Source organism: Epinephelus lanceolatus, chromosome 19 (assembly GCF_041903045.1).
Source record: "Epinephelus lanceolatus isolate andai-2023 chromosome 19, ASM4190304v1, whole genome shotgun sequence".
Taxonomy (NCBI): Eukaryota; Metazoa; Chordata; class Actinopteri; order Perciformes; family Serranidae; genus Epinephelus; species Epinephelus lanceolatus.
The window spans coordinates 16493170-16518625 of record NC_135752.1 but is presented as its reverse complement, the minus strand read 5'-3'; the positions used below and the strand labels follow the sequence as shown (position 1 = coordinate 16518625).

The window sequence follows — 25456 nt, the reverse complement described above, 5'->3', positions numbered from 1 at the left end:
AGAGCCAGCAAACTTAACAGATGTTTTAAAATGTTGTTGGGCTGCACAATTATTCATCATCACACATTGCAGTGGCACATTTCCTCAAGTGATAATCATCTAATGCAGTGATACCAAAGTGTTGGTGAGATTTTCCTTTTCCTGGTGTGATGCCAGCATAGGCTGTTGACAGACATGGACATATTATCCGACGCGTCACCCATTGCTTTCTAAGGCGCCAGTCACATCCCGCATTACTCGTGCCTTCTATTGTTGTCAATGTAGACATGCAGAAGGCGTGCTCAGAAGCGAGAGTGACACTGTTGTGGTGTGCAAGCATTTCCAAGCACCTATTTTTTAAGGGTAACGGCCGTGATATAAACAAAGTTCAACTTTGCTGGTATTAGGTGATTATTGTAGTGTATGGCTATCCAGAGCTTTACGATCTTTCCCACGGACAATATTTTAACACCCACACACTTTAAAAAAAAAATGCATGGAAGAAGATCAGCTCTAAATCGGCATTTCTGGTAAGTAGGTTATGGTCGCTCAGCAACATCAGGCACAACCTGCCTCCATGCCCTTTGAGGTTGGCACAAGAGTAGCACCCAGGGCTGACCTTGCATCTTCTAGGCATTAAGACACACCATGTTTATCAGCCCTAAAGAGGCATTTTTAAGAGTGGAGTTTGGTATCACAGCTCAGTTTAACAGCCTGAGAGCCTGTCAGTCAAACAAATGCACATCTAAATAAATAAACCCCTCATTAAACTTATCTCGGTGTCTTTAAGGAATAAGGCTTTTAGTCTGAGTAAAATTTAGTTCTTAAACTTAATTACCAAAACACCAATGACGTTTTGTGGTCTTATCAAACTTAACTTCATCAAAGAGGGCCTTCAAAGTTTTAGGTTGTGTTTAAGTGTAGTGGTGATAAGAGCAGTGGAAAACGTTTTGTTAATTGCAGTATTGTAAGACAATTACGCCAGGGCCACACCGCCCGCGGAAGCGCCGCCAATAGCCTCGAAGCGCCAAGGAGTGAAGCCAGTTTCCACACTGGCCGCGCCGTGCCGGGAAGCTCCGCAGAAGGCTCGCGATTTGCAGCGATCAGTTCGGCGTCTGGTCTATTTTCTGTGCGAGCCGCGAGTGAATGTGTCAAGTCGGGCAGGAAGTCAAACAAAGTAACAACAACAGCATCCGGTCAATTTTCAGAATAAAACAAATTTCAAAATAAAACACCCCGTTTGACAAATGCGATGTGTATATATATGTCTGTGTGTTAATATACATATTAGTCAGTGGTATCTAAACAGAGCGCGAGAGAGATGAAGACACACACACACACACACACACACAAAAGAGAGAGAGAGAGACAGAGACACACACAGAGTGGGCCGGCTATAGGTGGTGGGGGTGGGGGCACACACACGCAAACAGAAGGCCCGTTTCCACTGAAGAAGTTCCTGGTACTATTTGGGGGGCAGGAACTACTACAGGAACATCCTCTCACTCGGCCCTCTCAACCGCCGTGTCTCCACTGAGAGCGGAGTACGAGGAAGGTTCCTGTAAAGTTACGGGCTCTGGATGTGACGTAATCGTTGCGCGACCATTTACCGGGGCGACGTAGGGACGCTGTTAGCTGTTAGCCCTTAGCGGTGTCTGTAATAACTCACTAAATGGCCCTTAAAAAAAATTTTTTTTTTTCCAGCGGATGTCTTAGTTACAACATGATTGAGCTAACTGGAGTAGTTTCATGTCGTATCCGACAACAGGAGGCTTTTAACAGATGACGTCCTGATGTTAGCTTTGCTGCTGTTAGCTGTCCCTGTCAGCAGCAGCCACTGATGCTTTCTAGACATCGTGATTTCCCAAAACTGAATACATACCACACATAGCAACACAAAACTGCTTTGCTAGCTCAATCATGTTGTGACTAAGATATCCGCTGGAAAGAATATTTTTTTCACGAGCCATTTAGTGAGTTTTTTTTTACATGGCGGAGGAAGCTATATGAACGAGCTAACCCTCGTCTGCTGAGTTTTAAAAATGCCGGCTATTTTGTTGCTTTCTGTTGACATCACATCCCTCCTTGAGTATATCCAATCAGCACCAAGTAAATCCCAAGCCCCAGCCAGGAGTCTTTCGGGGCCTTTCTGAGTACCTACTCCGAGACAGGGACTTGTTTAGCCCCCGTAAAAGTTCCGGAACTCTGTCCTTCGGGGGTGGTTCCTGTGGTGGAGACACGCACCAACGGCCCCGGCCCCGTAACATTACCCCGAAGTTCCTGCGGTGGAAACGGGCCTAGAGAGAGGGAGAGGGGCAGAGACACCAAAACCAGCGGAGTTGTTGAAGATGGACGACGTGAAGTTGATTGTGGAAGTGGAGAAGTACAGGGAGTTGTATGACCCCCCAGCACCCATTCTACAAGGACAATAGTAAGTAAGATAAATGTTCTGATGCTGTTGCCATAGCTATTGGATCAACAAGTAAGTATATTGTTTGAATCAATCAGTCTACCACAACTTCAGTGCATTTTCTAGTGTCCCAATGTCCCACAGAAGATTTTTTTGTAGTAGGCTATAGTCTGAAATATATGGCCTCAGTAGCATAGATTAAGAAATATAATCAACACTGTGATAAAATTTAAACCACTTACAGTACAGAGGCCCCCAGGGTCCTTCAGCCATTTTACCTGTTGCAAGGAAAACTGTCCTCAGCCATTTTCTCTCCCTCCCCCAGCTCCATTTCCAAAGGAGACATGTTTTCACTTCTCACTTAAGAGCACAATGCCCAAATCCAGAGAAAAATCATTTAATGTTGTATTTACTGTAATGTCATAACAGCAAAAACTTGTATTATCACATTGTGAAATCATATTTGCATGCAGGCTATTTTTTTAAAGACTTTGTTAGTTATGCTTATTGTTAACATTAAGTACTTCAGTAATATAGCTGTCAATATAGCTACTGGTGTGAAGGCAATTATTGCTTTTGTGTAGGCCTCGAAATCAACAACAATACTGACATCAAGCTCATTTGGAAAAGGCATTATATAAGTGTTGTCATGTATGGCAGATTGTGGTGTAATTGCAACTACTTACTTACTCATGTAATTACAACTTTGGCCAGTATTTCCTCCCATAATGTAAACAGCTCATGTGCACCTATTTACACCTTTGGGTCATAATATCCTACAAAATGTCCTCTATACTAGGGCATTAACGACTTATCTGTCAATAAAGTTGAAGTCGAGTCGACAAGTCATTTGATGACGTCATCACATTGACACGGCGGAGGAAAGTGAAGTATCTCCACACATGTGATGTGTGTCTGTCAAGGCCCGAACATACTCGGGTGGGATGTACGCAGAACGGACTCTGCGGAGGTCCGCGCGGACTCAAAGCGGACGTCCGCAAGCCCTGTGCGCGCAAAGCTCAGATTTTATGACCGCGCGGACTCTGCTCCACGCACCAGTGACTGCTCGGCATGTATTTTTCACATCGCAGGGATTTTTCCCCGCATTTTTACAGGAAAGTACAACGCGGAATTGCACTTGACTATGAAAGCCCGAATGACTGAAGTCTGCTCCGCTTATAGTACGCCTGAGTATGTTCAAGGATAAAGAATCAGTGTAAGCCAATCAGAGGCAGCGATTGCATTCCGTACACAAGCACACAGAGAGAGAGAGAGGGAAAAAACACACGACTTGTCGACTCCTCCCGGGGGGTGTCGACTTGTGCCACTGACGTCAACAAATCGACATTTTTGTTAATGCCCTACTCTATACTGATAGTGATGATAAGTATGTAAAAAAAATCATATTGAAGCAATGCCTAAATAGTATTCCTATTTGTAGAAGAGGTTTAATGATGACAGTGTCCTTGAAATAATGACTAGTAAATGGATTTTCATTCAAATTTATTTTAAAACACACAATAAACAGAACAGAATGACCAAAATGTAATATACACAATGAGTCCAACATCTATTATGTCCACTTACTCCAACTTTATATACATGTAGCTGGGCATATAGCTGTAGCTATCCCTCTACAGCATCTGGTCATGCCAGGGCACACTGCCCTCAGGGGAGATAAAGAATGCACTAGCTTTCTCACGTCATATGCATCCTCTGTTGCCACCCATGTTTCTGGCATCCCGTAGGCATTCCCCTCGCTCTTCTGCCTCGTCCAACCACCTCTGATTCTCAGCTGGGTTGAGCAGGTCGTTGTGGAGAATGCACACAGCCATCACAACGGCGTCCGCATTTTCTGGCTTCATAGAGATGCGCGTGTTCAGCACTCTCGCTGCCAGAATGCCAAAGGCGCATTTCACAACCATTCTGGCCCTGGACAGTCTGTAATTAAAAACCTTCTTCCATCGTCCAAGGCGTTGTCCAGGGAATGGCCTCATTAGGTATGTCTTCAGTGGGAAAGCAGTATCTCCCACCATGGTGTATGGCATTGGCCCTTGGTGGCCCGATCCTGGTAGCAGACAGTCTGCAGGAACCTGCAGAGTCTTAGTCTCCATGCCGATTCCCAAGTCAGAGCCACTATATACACCTCCATCACTTGCTCTTCCAAAGTCCCCCACCTGGATGTTGATGAAACGGTAGTCAGCATCCACCAGCGCCAACAGAATGATGGAGAACGTCTTCTTGTAATTAAAGTACAAGCTTCCGGATTTGGGTGGCACCGTGATGTTAACGTGTTTACCATCAATGGCCCCAAGGCAGTTAGGAAAATTCCACTTCCTTCAGAAAGTGGAGGCAGTGTCTCTCCACATCTGCTCCGTGGGCCTGGGGAACTGGGATTCCACCATCCGCCTCTCTGTTGCCTGGCAGGTCATGTGTACTGAATTGGCCACAGTGCTTCTCCCTAATCTATATTGAAATGCCAGGCTGGCAAAGGTTTCACCTGTGCCAAGGAATCTGTGGAAATAGGAAAAAAAGTTATAAGTTAATTATCAATAATTTATAAATATTTAATACAGGGATAAAAACAAGAAAATATTGGTGCATGATAAAGTTGTGGAATGTACAGAAATAAGTATTACATGAATTTAAAACAGCTCCACAAACTTCAAGCCATGTTATTAATAGAAATGGCGTTATTATGTTAAAATAATATAAATAAATATGAAAAAAGGTGTATTGTGTTTTATTAATTCATGTTTGTTACTTTGTCACAGTGGAAGAATGCAAGCGGAGATGGAAACAACTGCAGGACAGTTTTGTGAAAAACAAAAACAAGACTGTACCGAGTGGGTCCGCTGGTGGCAGTCAAAAGGACTGGAAATACAGCAATAATATGTCTTTCTTACTGCCACACTTGCAGCCCAGAAGGTTAGTAGTTTCTAAATGTAATAGTGCCGTTTAATAGACATCTTTTTAAATATAGTCAAAACTATCCATATAACATATCGCATATATTTGACACAATTTCATAATTTTGTTGTATCCCATATTTTATAACAAATTATTTTCTTTTCTTTTTAAGCTCTAAAAGTACTCTCCGGCCTATAGATCTGTGCGAAGACACACCCGCAGAGCTCATGTGTGAGGAAGATGACTTGACAGCTGGACCATCTGGACTGCCTTCAAGGCCTGGCACACCAGCCACTCCCACACTGAGGTCCACATCCTCTTCTCCACATCCCACAGATGTAGGACTGAGGTCTACCCATCAGCTCTCAGAATTACCAAGGTCTGCCACCCCCCCAACACACCCTAGAATGCAGGCCTTGTCATCGGGGGCTGAAACTCATACCACACAACCTGGCAGAAAGAAAAGGAAGGGATCCACAACTGCAGGGCCTTTAGAGCCAGACCTGCTAGATATTCTGACAACAGAAGAAACCCCTGTACCACTACATGTCCCAAAAGATGAGGAGGAAATGTACTTTTTCGCCCTCAGCCTTGTCCCCAGGTTGAACCGACTGCCCCGTAGCACTCAGGCACGTGCACAAATCCACATCCTACAGTACCTTACAGACTTGGAAAAAGAGGAACAAGATAAGCTCACCCAAGCTTCTCCATCGGTCACCAGACCAACCCCACTACATTGGCAGCAGACAACACAGCCACAAAGCTCAGGTTTTCAGGGGTACTCATCAACTTCGAATTATCAGCAAGGTCACACCCCACCCCTGACTACATACCAAGGACCTGCACAACCCCCGTCACAGTATCAACAAGGTCCACCCCGACAACATATCAACAAGCTGCACAACCCCCAGTGTCCCACCACCAGCAGGGACAATACCATGCAATGCAAACACAGAGCCAACATGGGGGTGTGAAGAGGTCTGGGTCAATGCTGGAAGAGCTGGAAGACCCCCCCCCCCCCCCTCCCCCCAAAAAAAAAATCATTCCACCATTTTGAGTAATGGAGGAAAAATACAACACTTGAGCCTATGTAAATAAATATTTGCTGTTGTTTATATTTACTCTAATTAAACACTTTGTTGTTTAAATTTGTGATGATTTAAATAAGAGGTTCTTATTTTGTTTCTATTTTTTTTTTTCCAAATATTGTGTGTAGGTTTTAGATTGTAGTTTCTACAAGTTTTGTACATTTCTTCATTGTTAATAAATGTCTGACACTATACACTGTGCTGAAAACGAACATTTCTTTGTTATCCTGGTTTAGCATGAGTCATTATCAGTCATAATAATTATTACCTCAGTGTAACTGCAAGCCGTTGTTTTGCTTGGATGGGTTGGCGCAAGTTTGTTGTCTGTGTAGTCAGATCTGGGCCAATCAAAGACAGTAGATGAGCCATCTGTTCCGTAGACATTCTGAAATATTTCAGATGGCGATTATTTACTTACCCATGATGGAAAAACAGCCCCAAATGTGAATGAGACAACAGCTGGGAGCAGAAGCGCTTGTCGACCGGCGCGGAGAAATGCGCGTCTGATGTGAACGGAAATGCTCTGGCTCGCGCGAGAATTTCGGTGCGCTGCGCTTCGCAGCACTTCCACAGGCGGTGTGGCCTTGACGTTATAAGTATAATCAGACATTTTTGAAAGCAAAATGTTATTCAAGAATGCTGACATTTGTTCTATGCTCTTTTTCTGTTTCTGGAATGTTGTAAAGTGTTTTGTAATCTAATATTTTTTTCATTTTATATTCACTAACATTTGTTGAATGAGGCCAGTTGTTTTGGTGATGTGGAGATCTTTGATTAGACTGTGAAGTGGTTACTTTTCTGTGAAGCTAGACATCATTGTTTTTACACAGCGGACCTCTTCGAGGCTTGACAGCTTTAGTGCAAACTCCTTTGAAGTCTGACAGAAATACTGCTGCGAGCATCCCAGCTATGAAAAATCTGGGCTTGTTCTCTCCGAGGCTAATCCAGTTGTTTTACAATGAGCAACCTTTGTTTTTAGACACACATGTGATTAGATCAAATGAAAGCAAATTTATTTTCTGTTCACAGGTTCTTTGGCAACCCAGCCACCCAAAATCGCTGCCTCCATCCCATCTGCCCCAGCAGCATTCCCAAACCTCAGTCTCACTTCAGCAGCTGCTTCCACTCCTCCAGCCCCTGCTGCCTCTTCAGCCGCTGCCCCATTCAGCATTGTCCCCGCAGCCCCTGTGTCGGCAGCAGTGTCATCATCAGGCTTCAGCTTCTCGGTCCCAACTACATGCGCCACCGCTGCCCCTTCAGCTTTCTCCCTGGGCGCACCCATATCTTTTGGCTCAACATCCTCAAGCTTCTCGTTTGGTTCCAAACCTCCCTCTGACACACCCTCAGCACCTTCAGCGTTTTCTTTCACGCCTTCCATTAAACCATCAGCAGTGGCAGCTCCAGCTCTGACACCTCAGAACATCGCTACTGCCTCCCCACCAACAGTGAAACTCAATCTAAATGAGAGGTAAGTCATTATTTCTTAATCTGTCATTTATTGCTGTGTTTCAACTGAGACGTTAAGGGTTATAAACATGTAACCCCAACTCCAAAAAAGCTGTGATGCTGTGTAAAATAAAAGTAGAATGCAATGATTTGCAAATCCTTTAGCCTATAAAACACATATCAAACACAGATATATATTTTGCAAACTGATAAACTTAATTTGGTGCCTGCAGCGTGTTCCAAAAAAGTTGGGACAGGAGCATGTTTACCATTGTGTGACATCACCTTCTCTTTTAACAACGCTCAGTAGGCGTTTGCGAACTGTGGACACTAATTTTTGAAGTTTTGAAATTAAAGTTCTTCCCTATTTTTGCTTGATATAGTTATTTAAATCATCACCAGTCTGGGGTCTCTGTTGTCATATTGTGCGCTTCATAATGTGCCACACATTTTTAATGGGATACAGGTCTGGACTGCAGGCTAACTACCTGCGCTCTTTTACTACAAGGCCACAATGTTGTAACACAAGCAGAGTGCAGCTTGGTATTGCCTCGCTGGAAGAAGCAGATACACCTTCTAAAAAGACATTTTCTGAATGGCAGCATATGTTGCTCCAAAACCTGTATGTACCTTTCAGCATTCATGGTGCCATGCCGTGGGCACTAATACACGTCCGCACTGTCACAAATGCTGGCTTTTGAACTTTGTGCTGGATGGTCCTTCTCCTCTTTAGCCTGGAGGACACAGTGTCCATGATTTCCAAAAGCAATTTGAAATGTGGACATGTCAGACCACAACACACTTTTCCACTTTGTGTCACTCCATCTCAGATGAGCTCAGGCCCAGAGAAGTTGGCGACGTTTCTGGATGTTGTTGATAAATGGTTTCCACTTTGCATGAAGAGTCTTAATTTGCATTTGCACATGTAGCAACGAACTGTGTTTACCAACACAGGTTTTCCAAAGTGTTCCTGAGCCTGTGTAGTAATATCCTTTTATAGAGTCATGTTGGTTTTTAATGCAGTCTAAGGGGATTGAAGGTCAGGGACATTCATCATTGGTTTTCAGCCTTGCCCTTTACGTGCAAAGAAATCTCTGAATCCCTAAATTCTTTGCAACTGTGTTATTAGAAACATTCTTTAACTCTTGGACTATTTGCCCACATAGTTTATCACCAAGTGATGAACCTCGCATGGTCCTTGTTTGTGAACAACTGAGCCTTTGGAGGATTCCCCTTTACTGTCACCTGTAACCAATTCACTTGTTTACTGGTGAAATGTTTCAAACAGGTGTTTTTTAGCATTCCACAACTTCTCCAGTCTTTTCTTGCCCCAGTTCCAACTTTTTTGGAACATTTTGCAGCCATGAAATTCCAGATTAGTGTATTTTCACACAAAAAAGAAAAAAACAATCAAGTTTATCAGTTTGGACATTAAGTATCTTGTCTTTGAACTGCATTCAGTTGAATATTGGTGGAAATGAATTTGCAAATAATTGTATTGTGTTTTTATGTACGTTCGCACAACGTTTTTAGAATCAGGGTTGTTAATACAAATGCCTAAAAATTCTGTTCCTTCCCCAAGGTTTTCAGCAGTGGAGACCCCTGCTCCATCCCCACAGTCTGTCTCCTTTAGTGCCTCGCTGCCCAAAACAGTTGTCTCCAATTCCAGTAGTTTCACTGCACCTCCACTTTCAGTCACTAAGCCACCACCTGTATTGGGTAAGCCTGCCTCTGTCCCTTCACTTACATGCTTTGCACAAGTTCATTATTGTGACTTTATTTTTTATCAAAGACTTATTTCTTGGCTCGGGTTGTGATTTTAAAGTTGTTTGATTGTTTCTCAGCCCCAGTGCGTCCAGTTCAAACCAGCACACCGCCCACAGTTGTCCAGAAACCTGCTCCTGCTGCCCAGAGCCATGTCCAAACTCCACAGGTCCTGACTGTTTATTATGAGGGATTTGTTTTCTGTTCATGTATTAACCAGATGTATTTTAATAGATTTCAAGTCAAAAGATAAACATATCCACCATAGGAGTCTCCATTAGTGCACTCAACTTCATCTAGATTTTTAAGAACCATAGAAATATTTAGTAAGATTATTTGTACACTCTTTTTTCCCCTTCATTTTTAACCCTTTCCATGCAACTTAATATTAAATATTTCATGTGGAGAATACCACTGTTAAATGGGTAAATATAATTGCCTTGCGTTCACTCTGTGTGAAGGTACACAGTTTTGTGTGTTGTTGCCATGATTGTTTGCAGTGAGCTGAACACACTTCCAACAAAGGTTCAAGACAGCAGTTGTCCTTCAAAGTTTTTAAAGGAAGCAATTTACCCTTTGTTAAGCTGAAAAGCACTTTCAGAGAGAAGCAGACAGAGTGGTCTACAATATGTGTTTGAAGGATCTATTCAGGATATCAAGCTTGCTTGGCAGGAAAAACAGATTAAAAAGATTAAGATAGTTTGAAGCTAAAGCCGAACTATAGGTTATGGATGACTGTAAACGTGAACCACCACGTCACTAGCGACTGAGACAGAAGACAATGAATTTAAAGGGAAACTTTGCCGATATTCAGCCAGCTGAGGGTCGTTACAGTGTGTGCAGATGAACAGTGTTTGGCTCCTCCCCAGGCCACTGCCAGTGCTCAGACCTCCGCCACCTTACGGGTGGGAATATTAAGGGGAAGCTAAACAACATTCATCAGCACACAATGTGATGACACACAGCTGGTTGAATATCAGCAAAGTTTTCCTGTTTCCCTTCACTGGTTCCTGTACAGCAGGGTCATTTTTTTCACTGTTATACTCATTAAAAATCAAAAGTAGCATGTGTATACATTCAGTAGGCGATATCTTCAGTAGTTAGCTAGCTACTTAGCCCTGCACTTTGATTTTGGTTTTGGAAGGGGGAGGAAACATGTATCTCTTTTCAACTTCTCCAGGCAAGGAGTATCCTTATTATTTATGCCCCAGGCGCAAAATTTAGCTCAAAATCCACAAAAGCTGCCTGGAAATGAAGGAAATCGAAAATGATAACATGACGGTCTATGGCGCATAGCCATGTTGTTGTCAGACTGTTGTAGGAGCTGGCCACTGTCATGCTATAATTAGCCTATCTGCATTTGAGGGGTGGGACTCAGTGAATGGTCAATTGTTATTAGACAAGAGTCAGACCACAGTTATTATTAAAACGCCATTGTACCTCACTGTATTAAGAAACAGTGTATTCCCAGTGAAAGAGCAACATTCAGCTCCTGTAGGGGGTACACTACAGTAAACACCCAGTCCACTAGAGTAAAAGTAAAAAAGTAAAATACATAATATCACCTTTTAGCTCAAAAGTAACTTAAATTGTTACATTAGCAACACATTAGCTTCAAAGCGCTAGTATAATGGCTAGCTTTGTAAGCACCAAGCAGTAAACTGATCACAGAAAAAACAAATTAACAATTGACAACTCAACAATCATAGAACAGCTATGGAAAAAAAGAGTACCTAATGATAACAATGCCATATATGGAGTCGATAAAATATGCAGTATTTGCACTGAAACACATCTCAAAAAATAGTGGATCTAGAAACAATGTCAATGCTGCTGCTATTGAACTGTACTGGTGGCGGTTGCCACTAGCAACTGCAAGCTCAACTGAAACCAACTGCCGAGGAAAATATTTTAGTTAGTTTACAAACATTTTTGCTGTATTTTTTCTCAAACTTATGTTGGTTGCATGTGTTTCTTACACTATGTGTTTCTTACCTAACTGTAGGTTTTGATGTACTTTATAATTTCTCAATGCAGGCAGCTGTTAGCGTGAAGGCCCTGGAGAAGCAGCTACAGCAGAAGAAAGACACTGATCCCATCATGGCTGGTATATTGGAGGAGGTGAGATATATCATCCAGTCAACACCACTTTTCATTGGTGATCTTGTTAAAAAAAAAGGGTAGAGTATCTTTGGCTGAACTATATGCAGGGGAAATGCTATAATGCTAGCTACATACTGTTAGCTAACTGATAGAACTGATGTTAGCTTGCTAATATAGCTGTTTCACAGAAAAGTACAATGTAGCTCAAGTTTTAAAATGTGATGCTAATAACGTCAGACTAAATGCCACATTAATGTTTGTGTGGATAGCTTAATTGGCTATATCCTTCTCACTCTTAACTGCATAAACACTACCTACTCACATAAGGCAAAAACTTAGTGAAACATAACTGGTGCAGCTCAGTCCTGGTCACGGTTAAGATAACATGTCATATACACCCAGTGTTGAAATAATTACACATTTTGTTTTGTAACTAAGCATGTCTCTGACTTGTCATCAGATCGCACACTTCCAGAAGGAGTTAGATGACCTGAAGGCACGAAGTGCAAAAGCTGACTTCAAGGTTGGCACCAATGAGGAGATGAAGGAGCTGAGGAAGGAGTCAGAGGACCTCCATATTTTCACCCTGGAGATCAAGGAAACTACAGAGGTGAGACCACGGTTGGAAAACTAAAACATGTTCAAATATTGCTCTGGCTAACCCAAGCTAAATCACACTCATCAGCTAAATCCTATATATAATATATAATATATAATATATATAATATATAATAGCCCCTGGGTATTATATAGGTTAGCGCACAAAAAGAAAATATTGAAAGTACATATCCAAATTTTGTCTAATTTCCCTTTTTAACTTTTGATGTTGAAAAGTGCCCCAGACATACTTTATACAGCCTTAAATACTCCACTCTTCAAAGTATATGTTGACTTGTATGACTTGTCAGTAGTATACACCAGTGTTTCCCAAATGGGTGTATACATACCCCTATGAGTGCTTTGGAGTACTGCAAGAGGTATGTGAGATTTTTTTAGATGTTCATTTAAAAAATATCATTAATGGTTCCTAAAATACACAGCAATTGTGCTGTAGGGCCACTATGAAGTCTCTACTTTATGCCACCTTTGCATTTTTATGCAAATGACACATTCAAAACGTCATGCCCGTCCTGTCCATGGCCGCGTCCTGCTGGTTGTCCCTTTTACACAGACATGGATTTGATGCTGTTACTATCTCCCCTGCTTTTTGGTTTGCCATGAATTTGGTGATAGATTATTAACATTTGAAATGTAGCATTTCAGTGTTTTTCAGTTACAAGGTTGTTGTGACTAATGGCACAGCGCTGTATTGTACCTCTGTAGACAGGCTTTTTCCCACCCAGAATGTTTGTTCCTGGTCAGGGGTGCTTTGCTGAAAAAAATATTTTGAAAAGGGTGCATCATTAAAAAAGGTTTAACAACCACTGGTATGTACCATAAACAAACAAACCTTTTTAGACTTACTGGTATTGCCCAGACATTAAAGTTAGGGAAAACAGCAGCATTCCTGGACACAAAAGCAGCAAAATAATCACTTCCACTCAACATTGTCATAAAGTTTTATTTTTTCTTTTTTAATTTAGTGTAGTCGTTGTCAACTTGTTTATTTCTCTTCCTGATTTGTAGTCTCTCCATGGGGACATTGGTACACTGAAGACCACCTTACTGGAGGGCTTTGCTGGAGCAGAGGAAGCCAAGGCCCAGAGTGAGCTGAGCAGAGACAGAAATTACAGACAGCTGCTGTACAAAAAACCCCTGGACCCCCGCAGCGAGGAACAGCTCAAGGTGAAATGTTTGCATGAATGGATACTTTTCACAAAGACTTTAAATAAGCCACCCAGATATTTATAGCAATGTGTTGATTCTATGATTTTTGTCCTTCTTCAGGAGATTCGCAGGCTGTACCAGTACGTTATGTTTGCTGTGGAGGACGTCAATGACGTGCTGGATGTGGAATGGGAGAAGCACCTGGAGAAGAAGAAAAAGCAGAAGTAAGAACAAAACACCACCTATTTGAGTATTTGATACTGAAAAGATTTGGGGTAAAATATCATTTGTCATGCAATTTTTCCTCTTCTTCACAGACACATGGTCGTGCCAGAGCGTGAGGGTCTGTTCACTACACTGGCCAACAACTTGTACATTATCAACCAGCAGAAGAACCGATTGGACCAGTTGATTAAGCAACTCACTTCCCTGCGCCTCTACAACAAGACGACCGCTCCAACTATAAGCTGCAGTCCTGCTACATCAACAACTGCTGGGTAGGAGCTGGCCAAGAACAAGGAGGGGTGGAGGAATGGGAAAATCTCAGGGATTTGAGTATTAGCTTCTGTAGATTTTGTTGTAAGAGAAAAGACTGCGGAGTAGGTTTGGAAATCAGAGACTTAATATTTCAAGTTAACCTTGACTGTTTGCAACTTTAACAACTTGTATTTGTGTTTTATGACAGTTTGGAAGGTGAGCTTGAAAGTTTAAGGGATGCACTCCTGAAAGCCAGGCTGGACACCAGCCCTCCTAAGACCAAAGCCAAATCTCCAGGTATCAGTCTTTATTTATTTTTTTAATAATAAAAAAAAAGAATAACACATTTCTTAATTTCAACACGTGATAACTATAAATGTTTCCCTCACAGTGAAGATATCACCAGTGAAACAGTCCCAGCTGCGTAACTTCCTCTCAAAGGGACAGATGCCCCCGGTCCGCTCAACTGCACCAGGTATCCTGCTCAAACTAAGTTTGGTTTACTGACAAGAACTTTGTGGTTATGTTAATATAACTATAATGCAGCTATTCCACAGTTATTGCTGATCTCAGTGTTCTTTATCTGTCTCTTCCAGCCAACCTGTCTCGCTCAGCCTTCCTTTCACCCAAATACTACGAGGACTTGGATGATGTAAGCTCTACGTCCTCCCTGTCCCAGTCCCTGGAGCCTCACCCAGCTGACTTGGAGCTGGAGGAGGAGGAACTACAGCCAGAACCCCTTCCCCTTACTGTCATTCCTCCAGCACTGTCCACCCCCCGCCACCCCACAGTTGTAAGGACCCCGTCTATCCAGCCAGGCTTCGGTGCCATCCAGTCCACCCCTTTAACAAAAATTCACTCAGTGCCAGGAATGGGCTTTGGACTCAGCCCTATTGCCAGCCCTGGTGAGTAAATCACATCAACAGTTGCTAAAGAGTTGTTTGGCATTCAAAGCCACAAGATGACTGCTTGTAAATGTCACATGTAGCACAGAGTGCAGCTGCTGAACACTAGTGGACATGCTTTGTTTCACATGCTTTGCATTTATATTTCAGTTCCAACCAATAAGATCAACCTCAGTGGGGCTGAGAGTACCGCTCTTGCTACAAAGACAGTAAAACATGGAGCCCCACCAACTGAGAGGAGCATCCCTGTCACCATCCCTGCCCAACAGGCTGCAGCCACTGCAGCTCTGCGCAGGCAGATGGCTAATCAGAAGACAGGTAGGAAGAACATGCAGCCCTCATGAACCTTTCATTGCAACTGAAATTAATTATTTATTCATTTATATATGGTATTAAAAGATGTATTCACTTGTTATGGGCAGCACTGTGTGTATAAGAAGAAACTGTTTGCATTATAGTCTATTGCAATGGCCACTGTAAGTCACCAGGGGGAGACATACACCAAACCAGTGGTTTTCAAACTTTTTGTGCCCAAGCTGAAATCTCAAGGCTCACCTGTATTTATATCTGTGCACAGCAGCCTCTATAACAGGTGTCATGACTCTTATCACAACAAAAATATTTGTTTTTATTTATTAATATCAAATAACAGTTGACAATCAACTATTACTTGTGAAATTTTTATGAACAAAGTCATTCAAAAATCCATTTTAAACATTTTAAAATGCCATCAAAGCACCGATAACACACCCATTTAAACGCGAACGGTGACAAATAGGTTCCCTGTGAAGGTTTTTTAAGTTAAATTAAATAAAAATACATATTTTAGGTAGAATTTGCCTCTTTATTAGGAAATGGGTGCACACAGCATACTGATTCAGTCAAGTAAACATTCATTCATAACTTTTTGTATCAGCCCAGTTGAATATTGCAAAAATAATGTGTGGTTATCACAAAATCCCTCGGCACACCTGGATTGGCATCGGCACACCATTTGAGAACCACTGTTCCAGACCAAGTAATTTGAACCTGGTAGCTTTATGTCCGACCGCAGCGTGTGCTCCATCCTAACTGAGAATCACTTGCTAAACTGTTTCAATATAATTCAAACCAGGTTTAAATCACCATTGAAACATTACATTAATATGAATACACCTGCTTTAAATGCTCTTTTTTTGGTTAAATATAAGCATTGTACATCTCTGTATATGCTCACATATGCATTTGTGTGTGTTCCAGTTGTCGTCAGTGCTTCTTTAACGGAGTCCACTTTGAAGACTGTTCCTCAGGTGGTCAATGTCCAGGAGCTCAAGGACAAAGGGCCTCCTATGCCGATTGCCAATATCATGAGGTAAAATTTAAAAATGATACAGATTTCTTTTAAGCTGTGTAATAAAATGTCTGTAAGTAAATGACAGCTAGTGTGTAGTGTAAAGGCAGTTGAGGTTTTGGTCCAAGAATGAAGTAAAAACAGACTGTATATTGTATCAGGTTGTCAGTTAGATATCACTGTATGAAACCTAAAGGTTGCTCAGAGTGGATGACAATATGTAATCTGGTTCAGGAAACGTGTAATGTAGCAGACACTGTTTGCATCCAGCATTACATCATTCATTTTATTGATTTAAATGTGGTATCACATTCCTTACTGCAGATTAGTGAAGAGATAAAAAAAAAATAGGACAACCACTTTTATTTCCAGACAGTTAAAGTCAGGAATATGTCCAAAGTTATAAAGCTATACAGAGAACTGGTACGTCATGAGGCCCTGGGAGGTTAATAGCACTGATTTAAGAAAGAAAACCTGCAGGCAGACACCACTATTTCTTAATCTTATTTTCTAGAATAACTGTCAATATTCACACAATATTTGTAGTTTGTAGGCACTCACTGGTGACACATTTTAGCTTTTTGCCCCTCAGTCATTGTCCGCCGCTGCAGATGTGCAGTTTGGTTATTACCAGAATACTTCAAAGCTTCAAAATGAATGTCCTAACTGGTTTTCATGCATTTCACTTTGAATTAGAGTGGAGTCTTTTTGTTACAGGTCACATTTGAATTGATATGGCAGATAATCTTAATTAGGATTTTGCAATTTCCCTTTTCCCTTCCCTTTTCACAAATTTCTCGTTGGCTTTAATAAAGTGCTTCTTAATCCATCTGTTTTATCTGTCTGATCTCTCCTATGTATTTCCCGTCTAATATTAAGCATCTTATGTAATATTTATAGCGTTAAATAATGCCTGTGTCCACATGGATTTATTTCAGAGACAGTGAGTAGACAGTCTGTCACTGTGAGTCCTCGAGGGGTCTGGTGTTTGTTTTGAGGGTGTCTCCCCGGCATAGATTTATCAGGTCACTGACTCCACCTTATCTTAGCCAGTGCACATGATGGGCAGAGGCCAGCACTTTCCTTTGGTTCCTCGAGTATTATTACATCTCTTCTATACACTCATCATACACATCTTTTTTTTTTTTTTTTTTTTGTTAAGCTTTTATTGTTCAGTTTATATTTCACGGTTTAATTTGAAAACCAATACGCTGGATAACTGAGCCAAAGCTAAGCAGTGTGAATACTTAGGCTGCACTGTATGCACACTATTTAATTGTCTCTTTCATACCATTATCCTCTTCACTTCGCTTTCTTCATGTCATTCATTTGGCTCTTTATTCACTCCATCATTCACGCTCTTGTTTTGCCCCTTCCAGTCTCCTGCACCTTACTCTTTCTGCCTCACTGGGCCGTGCTCCACTTTTGTGCTTGATATTTCAGCCAGCCATCCTTCCTCGGGGCTCTTCCTAAATAAAGCCTGCTCACAATAACAAACGAGCAAATCGAGGTATTGTGAGAGAAAGATGATTATTACCCGATTCTGTACTAACATACTCTTTATCTCACAGTACAGTAATGGATCAGACTTTTCTTCTAATGATTCCCAGCTCATTGTATTTTGTTTTACCAGAACAAAATCTCCAAATTCTCAAAAAATATATACTCCCAAGAATTTAAAATTCCACGTAGTGACAGATTATATAGAGAGATGATGAACTGTAATATTACATTTTTGTCCAGCCCTACACAAAGGAAATACTTGGTAGCAGTGACCAGGCTTTTGGTTGTGGCTCCCTCATTTTATTGAACATGAATCATAAGGTGTGTGTTGTGTTTGTTTCATGTGGACAAAATTAAAAACAAACACCTGAACACTCGATCCTCTTTCTTCTTCTCTCTTTTCCAGCTCATCAGTACCAGATCCAGCAGCTCCCATCTTCGCAGCAGTTTCTTCCAACCAGGCTAAACGAGTGAGTACTACATCTCTCCATCACTCACCAAGCTGTCACTCATCCTGCCATATGGCCGTACACCCACACAGCTATTTCACTGTATGACTATCATTCAAGTGGCATGCTATCCTGTAGTCCTGTAGAAACAAAAATGTGATCACTTGATAACCTGTATTGGTTGAAATTTCCAGGTTTAAGGTTTGGATGATAAATGTCTTCAGTGTATTTGTTTTATCCATTTACATGCTGTTACTTAAATACTCAAAATCAAGTATTTTCAGTGTTAGTATCCCTTTCCATGCAATTTTAAACAACATTTAACTTGCAAGAATTCACATACTGCTGACAGTTTTGCGTGTGAACACAGACCGTAAACTGCACGGGTGAGAAATGTCCCAGGTCCCTCCAATGTTGATGTTACAAATTGCAGTTGGGTGACAGGGGAACTCCTCGCACACATCTCCGTCACTGTTTAGGTTCAAGTTCAATTTGATGGGAATGACCTGAACATGCTGATCTGTAGCCATGTGTGTGCACTTCACACTTGATGTTTTCAAAGTCTACCTTAAGATTGCAGCTCACAGCCTGAACTGTGACATACAGCAGTTGTTCAAAGGAACTTTAATAATTACTTTTTAATCTTACACACATAATGGATAGTTTCCTCTGTATTAAGGCTTTGCAGAATTAGGCTGTAATAGCAAATACCTTTTTAAAACTGTCTTTGCAGAATCCTGCCCAAGGTATCCAGAAGATGTCCAGTGAAAGTACACCCGTCCCACAGACAAGCTTCGTGTTTGGTAAGCATTGGTTAGATATACATACATACATGCATAAGCTTCCTCTTGCCTATTCCCCTGATTTGGGAACACATCAGGAAAATTGCAGACAAGAACATTGCTTATGATTCTTGACCATAGGTTTGCAAAATCCTTGCACCTCACGTCATTTTGATTGACATCATAACCTTCTGTCTTTCAGGTCAATCCGCCAAAACAGATGTTGCAGCAGTTCCTGTGAGCTCAGTAGAGCAAAGCGCCAGCAAAGGTTTCTCCTTTGTATCAGGGTCAGTCAACTTATGAAATTAAAGACGCATTCTGAAATAAAAAAGGCCTAACATCTTGATTTTATTTATCGTAAGACAAAGCAAACATTAAAAAAATAAATAAATAGAAATATTTTTGATGACTCATCCTGCACTTGAGGGTGTACACATCAATTAATTTATCCAATCAAATGTGATTTGGGGCAACCAACTAACACCTTCCATCTCATAATACTGCAATTGACCCTAACTATTGGAGCAACATCAGGGGCCAAAAGAGAGTTGTTAAGGCCTGATTCATTCATTTTCCCTTCTGCCCCTGACTCCTTATCTAACCACAGAGGTGTGGGAGGTGAGGGTGGAGGTGAGCAGTCACCTACAGCTTCATATCTGTGTGATTCTCTAGATACTCCAGCGATTTGATTAAAACCCTCTTGAAATGATGCCCTGCCCATGTAGTCTTTTTCACTCAGAAATTAGTTACCTTACAGAAGCTTAATCTGTTCTCACTGTTGTTTCATTGTGACTTAAATTTTGTTTTGCAGGTCCACAGGCTTCAGTTTTGCTTCTGTCACACAGGGAGCTGGAATCTCACAAGGTGAAAATAATACAGCAACTTGGTAACAGATGTAAGATTTAAAATCTACATGCTGTCTTTATGTTGTCTTTTTCCCATTGTCTCTTTCCAGTGAAGGATGTGAGTAAATTCGCCTTTGGTGGAAATGGCAAGATGATGTTTGGCCAGACCGGAGAGGAGCCATTCTCCCTCACCCCACAGTCTACCTCCCCTGCTCTTGGCACTGCGTCTCCCACCCTGCCTTCAAACACAGCAGGAGAGAAACCAGCCCCTACCACAGCTCCCCTCAGGATAGAGCCACAGCCCATCAAGACAATAGGAGGAGAGACTCTGGGCGGTTTCTCTGGGCTCCGTGTGGGCCATGGAGAAGAAGCTAAAGATTCATCCAGCAGCAAACCCACTGCTGGCTCACTTACCTTTGGGGAAATGGGACTCAGTATAGGCAAGGGAGCAGTACAGTTTAGCTTTGGTGCAGGTCTCCAAAAGTCTACAGAAGATTCTGCAGGAGCAGACTTGTCCAAAGGAGCAGGGTCAGGCAGTTTGTTCAAGCCTCCAGAACCGAACCCCAAGCCGGCCTTCTCTGTCCCCCAGTCCGGCTCAGCTGCCTCAGCTTTACCTACGTCCTTTAGCAGTCTTCTTGCAGCTCCTGCAGACTCCACAGAGGAACCAAAAGTTTCCCCAGAACCTTCAGAACCCACACCACCCCCTGAGAAAGAACCTGTATCTGTACCAGATGCTGAGAGCACCAATCCCCTTGTAGTTCCTGAGCCCGCAGCGGATGCAGGCGTCACAGAAACCACAGCAACCACAGTAACAGCACCAACACCACCCTTGGCCACAACTGCCCCTACCCCAGAACCTCCCCCCTACATCTCCCCACCAACTGAAGCCACCTCTCCAACACCAGACAGTGCGGCCCCCACAGTAGAAGCAACCCCAGACAGTAGCACCACCACTGCATCTGCGCCTACATCAGCTGCTGCCACCCCTGCTGTAGCACCTGTCTCCCAGGTAGCTCCAACAGCCTTCCAGGTGCCCAGTTCTGACAAACCAGGTTCCATTTTCACTCAGCCTTCCCCTGCTACAACAGACAGCAGTTCTCTTGGAGTAACACCAGTTATCAGTACAGCCGCTGCTGCAACCACGACTCCCACCCCTGCTGTTGTTAACAGTACAACAACTACGGCTGCTAACGCTGTGTTTGGGCAACCTGCGGCACCTCCAGCTTCCACATCCCCTGCAACCCCCTCCGAGCCGTCAGCCCCTTCAGCGCCTTCAGCTTCTTCAGCGCCTTCTGCCCCCTCAGCCCCTTCAGCCCCAGCTTCCACAGGATTTGGCTCAACCGCATTTGGTACATCAGCTGGAACTGGTTTCGGCAAATCTGTGTTTGGCCAGGTGAGCGGCTTTGGCCAGCCTGCCAGCAACACCTCAACAGCCAGCGGCTTTTCTTTTGGCCAGTCAGCTTTTGGTGCAAGTTCCAACAGCGCGACTACTGGAGGAGGTCTCTTTGGTGCCGCTACTGCTACCAACGCTAGTTCCTTCTCCTTTGGCACGAGCAGCGCCAACACAGCCAGCAGCACTGGCTCCGGGCTGTTTGGACAAACCACAGCACCAGCATTTGGCCAGAGCTCTGGGTTTGGACAAGGGTCTGTGTTTGGCAGCAACACCACCACATCCTCATCGGCAGGATTCAGCTTTGGACAGCCTGCAGGTGAGTGAGTCTGCACTTGATATCTTACTGCTCATTGGTACAATATGGTAAGAGTTTGTGGGTAGCTGTTTTATTTCTTCCCACTGAGTAATGTGTGTGGTATTATAGCTATAGAGATTGCGTATCTGCCAATGCTGAGTTTGATCCAGTGCGTATATTTACTCAAATGTTAAATAGGCTTATATATCTGAATTGTACTCAACACTTGGTACACCTGCAATGGTTCATGGTGTCACAGAGCAGAGCTTCTTCCCTCACCAAAGATCTTTGGCTAAGTACAGACAGCAGCTTGCAGAGGGTGCACAAACCAACCAACCGCAACACTAGCAGACTGAGGTGGACAACGACACAGTAGAGGATTTTTATTAGCTTCATTTTCGCCCATACCATTCTATTAAAATATGCCCAAATCGCCCTTCATACCCATCCTCAGCATCAGCTTCGCCCTTTTTACATTGATTGCTTTTTTGCCTTTCTCACTGTTGTTATATGGGCTTCTTTCCAACATGCACTTTTGCCAAGTGATTCTCATTTTTCTTGTATGTGCTACGGAATATGCAAATCATAGTTTCACGTTTACTTAATGGCCAGTGTTACACTGAACCTGACTGACCCAAGTCGTTACATTATTCCACCTCAGCACAGCATCTTCAGTTCACCAAATTCATATCGGAGGCCTGTGGCTATTTATGAATTAGAAAATGACACCTTCAGGCTTTCAAAGTAATGGGGTGCACAAGGTTCACAGTTTCAAACCAGTCAGCCGTAAAAAAAAAAGAAAGAAAGAAAGAAAGACGACAAGTCAGCCAGAGATGTTGTTGTCACTCAGAAATTTACTAATCAGAACTACAGCTACAAATACTTGAGTCTTGTCCGACAGTGTTAAAGCTAACAACATCTGACAACCAGTTAATTGTATTAAATCTGTGAAGGGCAGTGGACATATAAAAGAGGCTGTGTGAAAGCATCAACCCATTCAGCTAATCACACTGCACATTTGTGGTGTTTGAAGTCAAATGTGACGCTTCTTTTGGTTGTAAGGCCTTCATGTTGCAGGGGATTGTGTCTGTATAGTAGTATACTGCCTGCCTGAGTGGGCTGCAGGTGTGGGACTGGCTGTGAGATTTGGGGTGGTGTGGCAATCTGAGTAAGTAGGGTGGCACGAGGGGTGTTGTCCCTTTCCCAAAGATTCTCTGAATTCCCAACACCATATGGGAATGTGTGTGTCTCTGTGGACAGCTGATGCTAATGTGTCAGCTCAGCAGTTTGACGCAGCTTGTCATCCCTGTGTGCAGATTTTAAGGGGGGGCAGAGGGTCCAGAGTTAGCTCATTCTGTTTTATGACAGTGGAAGAAAAGGAAGATATATAGTGATGACAAGAGCATATATGTGGCATCATCGGCTACTTGACATCTTAGTGCAGAGTTAACGCATAATGTCTCACTCTTTTCCCTCTCATTGCAGGTTTTGGCTGCTCTTCTGCCACCCCTGTGTTTGGCCAACAAGCTAGCAGTGGGAGTGTATTTGGACAGGTATTATTTTCTGTCTCCTTTTTTCTCAGAAAGATTTATTTTTTAATTGGTAGAGCAAGCTGTGTATAGTATTGTGTTATAGTAGAATAATACCCCAATCTTCTGGACACATTGTGTTTCTCCCTCAGCAGCAGCCATCATCAGGTGGGACTCTGTTTGGTACAAATGCAGCCAGCACAGCGGGCTCAGCTGCTGGTGGAGGGTTCTTCTCTGGCCTCGGAGGCAAACCAAGCGAAGATGCCGCCAACAAGAACCCGTTCGGCACCACTGCCACCACAGGAGGGTTTGGGCAGCCTGCTCAGACAGGTAGGCTTTTATTTTTATCCTAACTTTTGGTCACATACTGTTAAATAAGTGTTACACCTTTACCATACTGGAAATCAAATGGCAACTATACAAGAAACAAACCCCCATTTTCTTGACAGATACATTTATCTGCTTATTTCTCCTCTAGGTGCCACCAGTCTTTTTGGGAACAGTGGTGCCAAGACCTTTGGCTTTGGACAGTCCTCCTTTGGTGAGCAGAAACCCAGTGGGACCTTCAGTGCTGGTGCAGGGACTGTTGCATCCCAAGGATTTGGCTCCTTCTCAACTCCAACAAAAGCAGGTATACTGCTTTTTATTCTAAAAGCACTTTGGTTCTGCAGTCCTTACTGTCTTAGATACTTTCATGATGCTTGCGTCTATAGTGCTGACATTTTCAAAACAAGCGTATTTCCATGTGCTTTCATACATCCTTAGGGTGGGGATTATTTTTCTAATTAGAACTGAGCAAAGGGTCTAGCAAATGTAAATATTGGCATTATTAGATAATACATCATTCCATAATTCCCCGCTTACACATATTCACCTGATAGAGCTTCCATCTGTGATGTTTGATATTCTCTATTATGTCACATTTTTCGGAGGGCTTGGCGAAGGGGCTCTGGCTCAGTGATGTGCAAGTTTCAGTGATAATGAGATGGCTGTAATAGAAACCCTGGGCATCTATACGTAATCGCATTATACACATCAGCTGTCTCTTGACATTGCTTTCTCCTTTATCACCTGAGCTACAGCAAGTGCCCTTATCTCCTCGCCCCAGCAGAGCAGAAAGTGAGGTAGTCATGCTCCGTCATAACCTGCCAGAGTACTGCTGATGCAATGTTACCTCTCAACACCACCAGTCATAATGCATATGCATATTAGATACACTAAAAGATTTAAATTACATATTTGAACTATGTTATTTTGAAACTGTCATTTTAGTTGTGATACAACAAGTATATGCAGTAATAGTTTTGTATGCAGGATTTAATATCAGACAGGGCCGGGACACGTGCCACATCTTTTACAGCCTGGAAAACGCAAGGTCGGGCGTTTGGTGCCACTCTAATGCCTACTCTGTGCCAACTTTTAAAGGTGTGGAGGCAGGTTGCACCTTGCGTTGCTAAGCGACCATAACCTGCACTGCATCATAGCCTACTTACCAAAAATCCAGAGTTTGAAGCTGATCTTCTTCCAAGAGTGTTTTTTTTATTATTAGTATTTAAGTTTGTATGAAGCTTTAAATATTGTCCATGTGACAGTTGAGAAAGCTCTGGGAGAAAGGAAAGATTTCTGCCAGCTGTGACATGCAGTGTGCAGTGCTCAGTGCAGCCGTCGTGCCAGCTATGGCATCGCTCTCACTTTTGAGCGCGCACTCCACATGTTTACATTGACAACAATGGATTTGAGGGTGCAAAAAACACCATGTGTCAAGACGTGTGGTTCATTTGGGTTTCAGGCTCGCTGCTTTAAAAGTGCTGTGCTGATTCCCTCTTTGATAAACTTGTAAAAATAAGAAAGGACATTTAGCCTCCTCCTATACGCCCAGATTATTTAGCAGATTAACAATTTAGAATGGATCAAGTGCAAATTAAATTAGCTGCAGAGCAAGTTTAAGCATAAAGAATTAACTTAATTGCTTCTCAAATAGATTACTTAGTTTTCAAGATTAAATTGATTAATTTTTTATTTTTTTATTTTTTTCCTTTTCAAATCTTTAAAATCTTAAAAAAAAAAAAAAGAAAAAAGTATGGTTGTTAAGTTAGCAGTGATCCAAGCTATCTCTTAGCTCCACTGAGATATTGGTACCACTCAGCACACACTAATGCCCTATCACTGGCCTACGTACAGGGAATGTAATCTTGATACATTAGCTCAATCAATTATTTACCGGGGCATGCTGGTAGCCAGGCTGTAATTTCAGTACACCCTTTCTCCCCTGCCACTCCTACCTCTAAAGCTTTGAGCTGGTGTGAAGGAGTCATCCTGTCTTAAAGCTGCCACAGTGTGTTGTTACAAAACAATAATGTACTGAGCACAGCAAGACACGGTATCATAACTGTATTCACCATGTTCAGACACTTTCCTGTGAGACACAATAGGGAAAAATGCTAAACAAAATTCACTCATTTTTAAAAATCTATTTACGTG

At 42.5% G+C, this 25456-nt stretch overlaps 2 protein-coding genes across 3 annotated transcripts in view; both read left to right on the top strand.

The window, feature by feature from the left end:
• The window catches only part of nup214 (nucleoporin 214), a 41206-nt gene that overhangs the window by 7880 nt on the left and 7870 nt on the right, over window positions 1-25456 (top strand). The window contains exons 12-32 of one of the 2 annotated variants that reach the window (XM_078162210.1): window positions 7417-7855; window positions 9416-9552; window positions 9678-9766; window positions 11635-11718; window positions 12161-12310; window positions 13327-13485; window positions 13588-13691; window positions 13785-13964; window positions 14153-14241; window positions 14336-14419; window positions 14541-14849; window positions 15000-15167; window positions 16089-16200; window positions 18089-18152; window positions 18865-18934; window positions 19116-19200; window positions 19725-19777; window positions 19869-21467; window positions 22932-22999; window positions 23131-23305; window positions 23454-23606. In XM_078162210.1, the coding sequence (XP_078018336.1) occupies window positions 7417-7855; window positions 9416-9552; window positions 9678-9766; window positions 11635-11718; window positions 12161-12310; window positions 13327-13485; window positions 13588-13691; window positions 13785-13964; window positions 14153-14241; window positions 14336-14419; window positions 14541-14849; window positions 15000-15167; window positions 16089-16200; window positions 18089-18152; window positions 18865-18934; window positions 19116-19200; window positions 19725-19777; window positions 19869-21467; window positions 22932-22999; window positions 23131-23305; window positions 23454-23606 (4371 nt within the window). Of the gene's footprint in view, window positions 1-7416; window positions 7856-9415; window positions 9553-9677; window positions 9767-11634; window positions 11719-12160; window positions 12311-13326; window positions 13486-13587; window positions 13692-13784; window positions 13965-14152; window positions 14242-14335; window positions 14420-14540; window positions 14850-14999; window positions 15168-16088; window positions 16201-18088; window positions 18153-18864; window positions 18935-19115; window positions 19201-19724; window positions 19778-19868; window positions 21468-22931; window positions 23000-23127; window positions 23306-23453; window positions 23607-25456 lie in introns of both variants that reach the window. The other variant, XM_078162209.1, reaches the window with a different exon arrangement.
• On the top strand, window positions 2-6318 carry LOC144458772 (uncharacterized). The gene is made up of 3 exons (XM_078162211.1): window positions 2-2410; window positions 5164-5317; window positions 5472-6318. Exons 1-3 carry the CDS (start codon window positions 2377-2379, stop codon window positions 6271-6273), a joined length of 990 nt encoding a protein of 329 aa, XP_078018337.1. The 5' UTR covers window positions 2-2376; the 3' UTR covers window positions 6274-6318.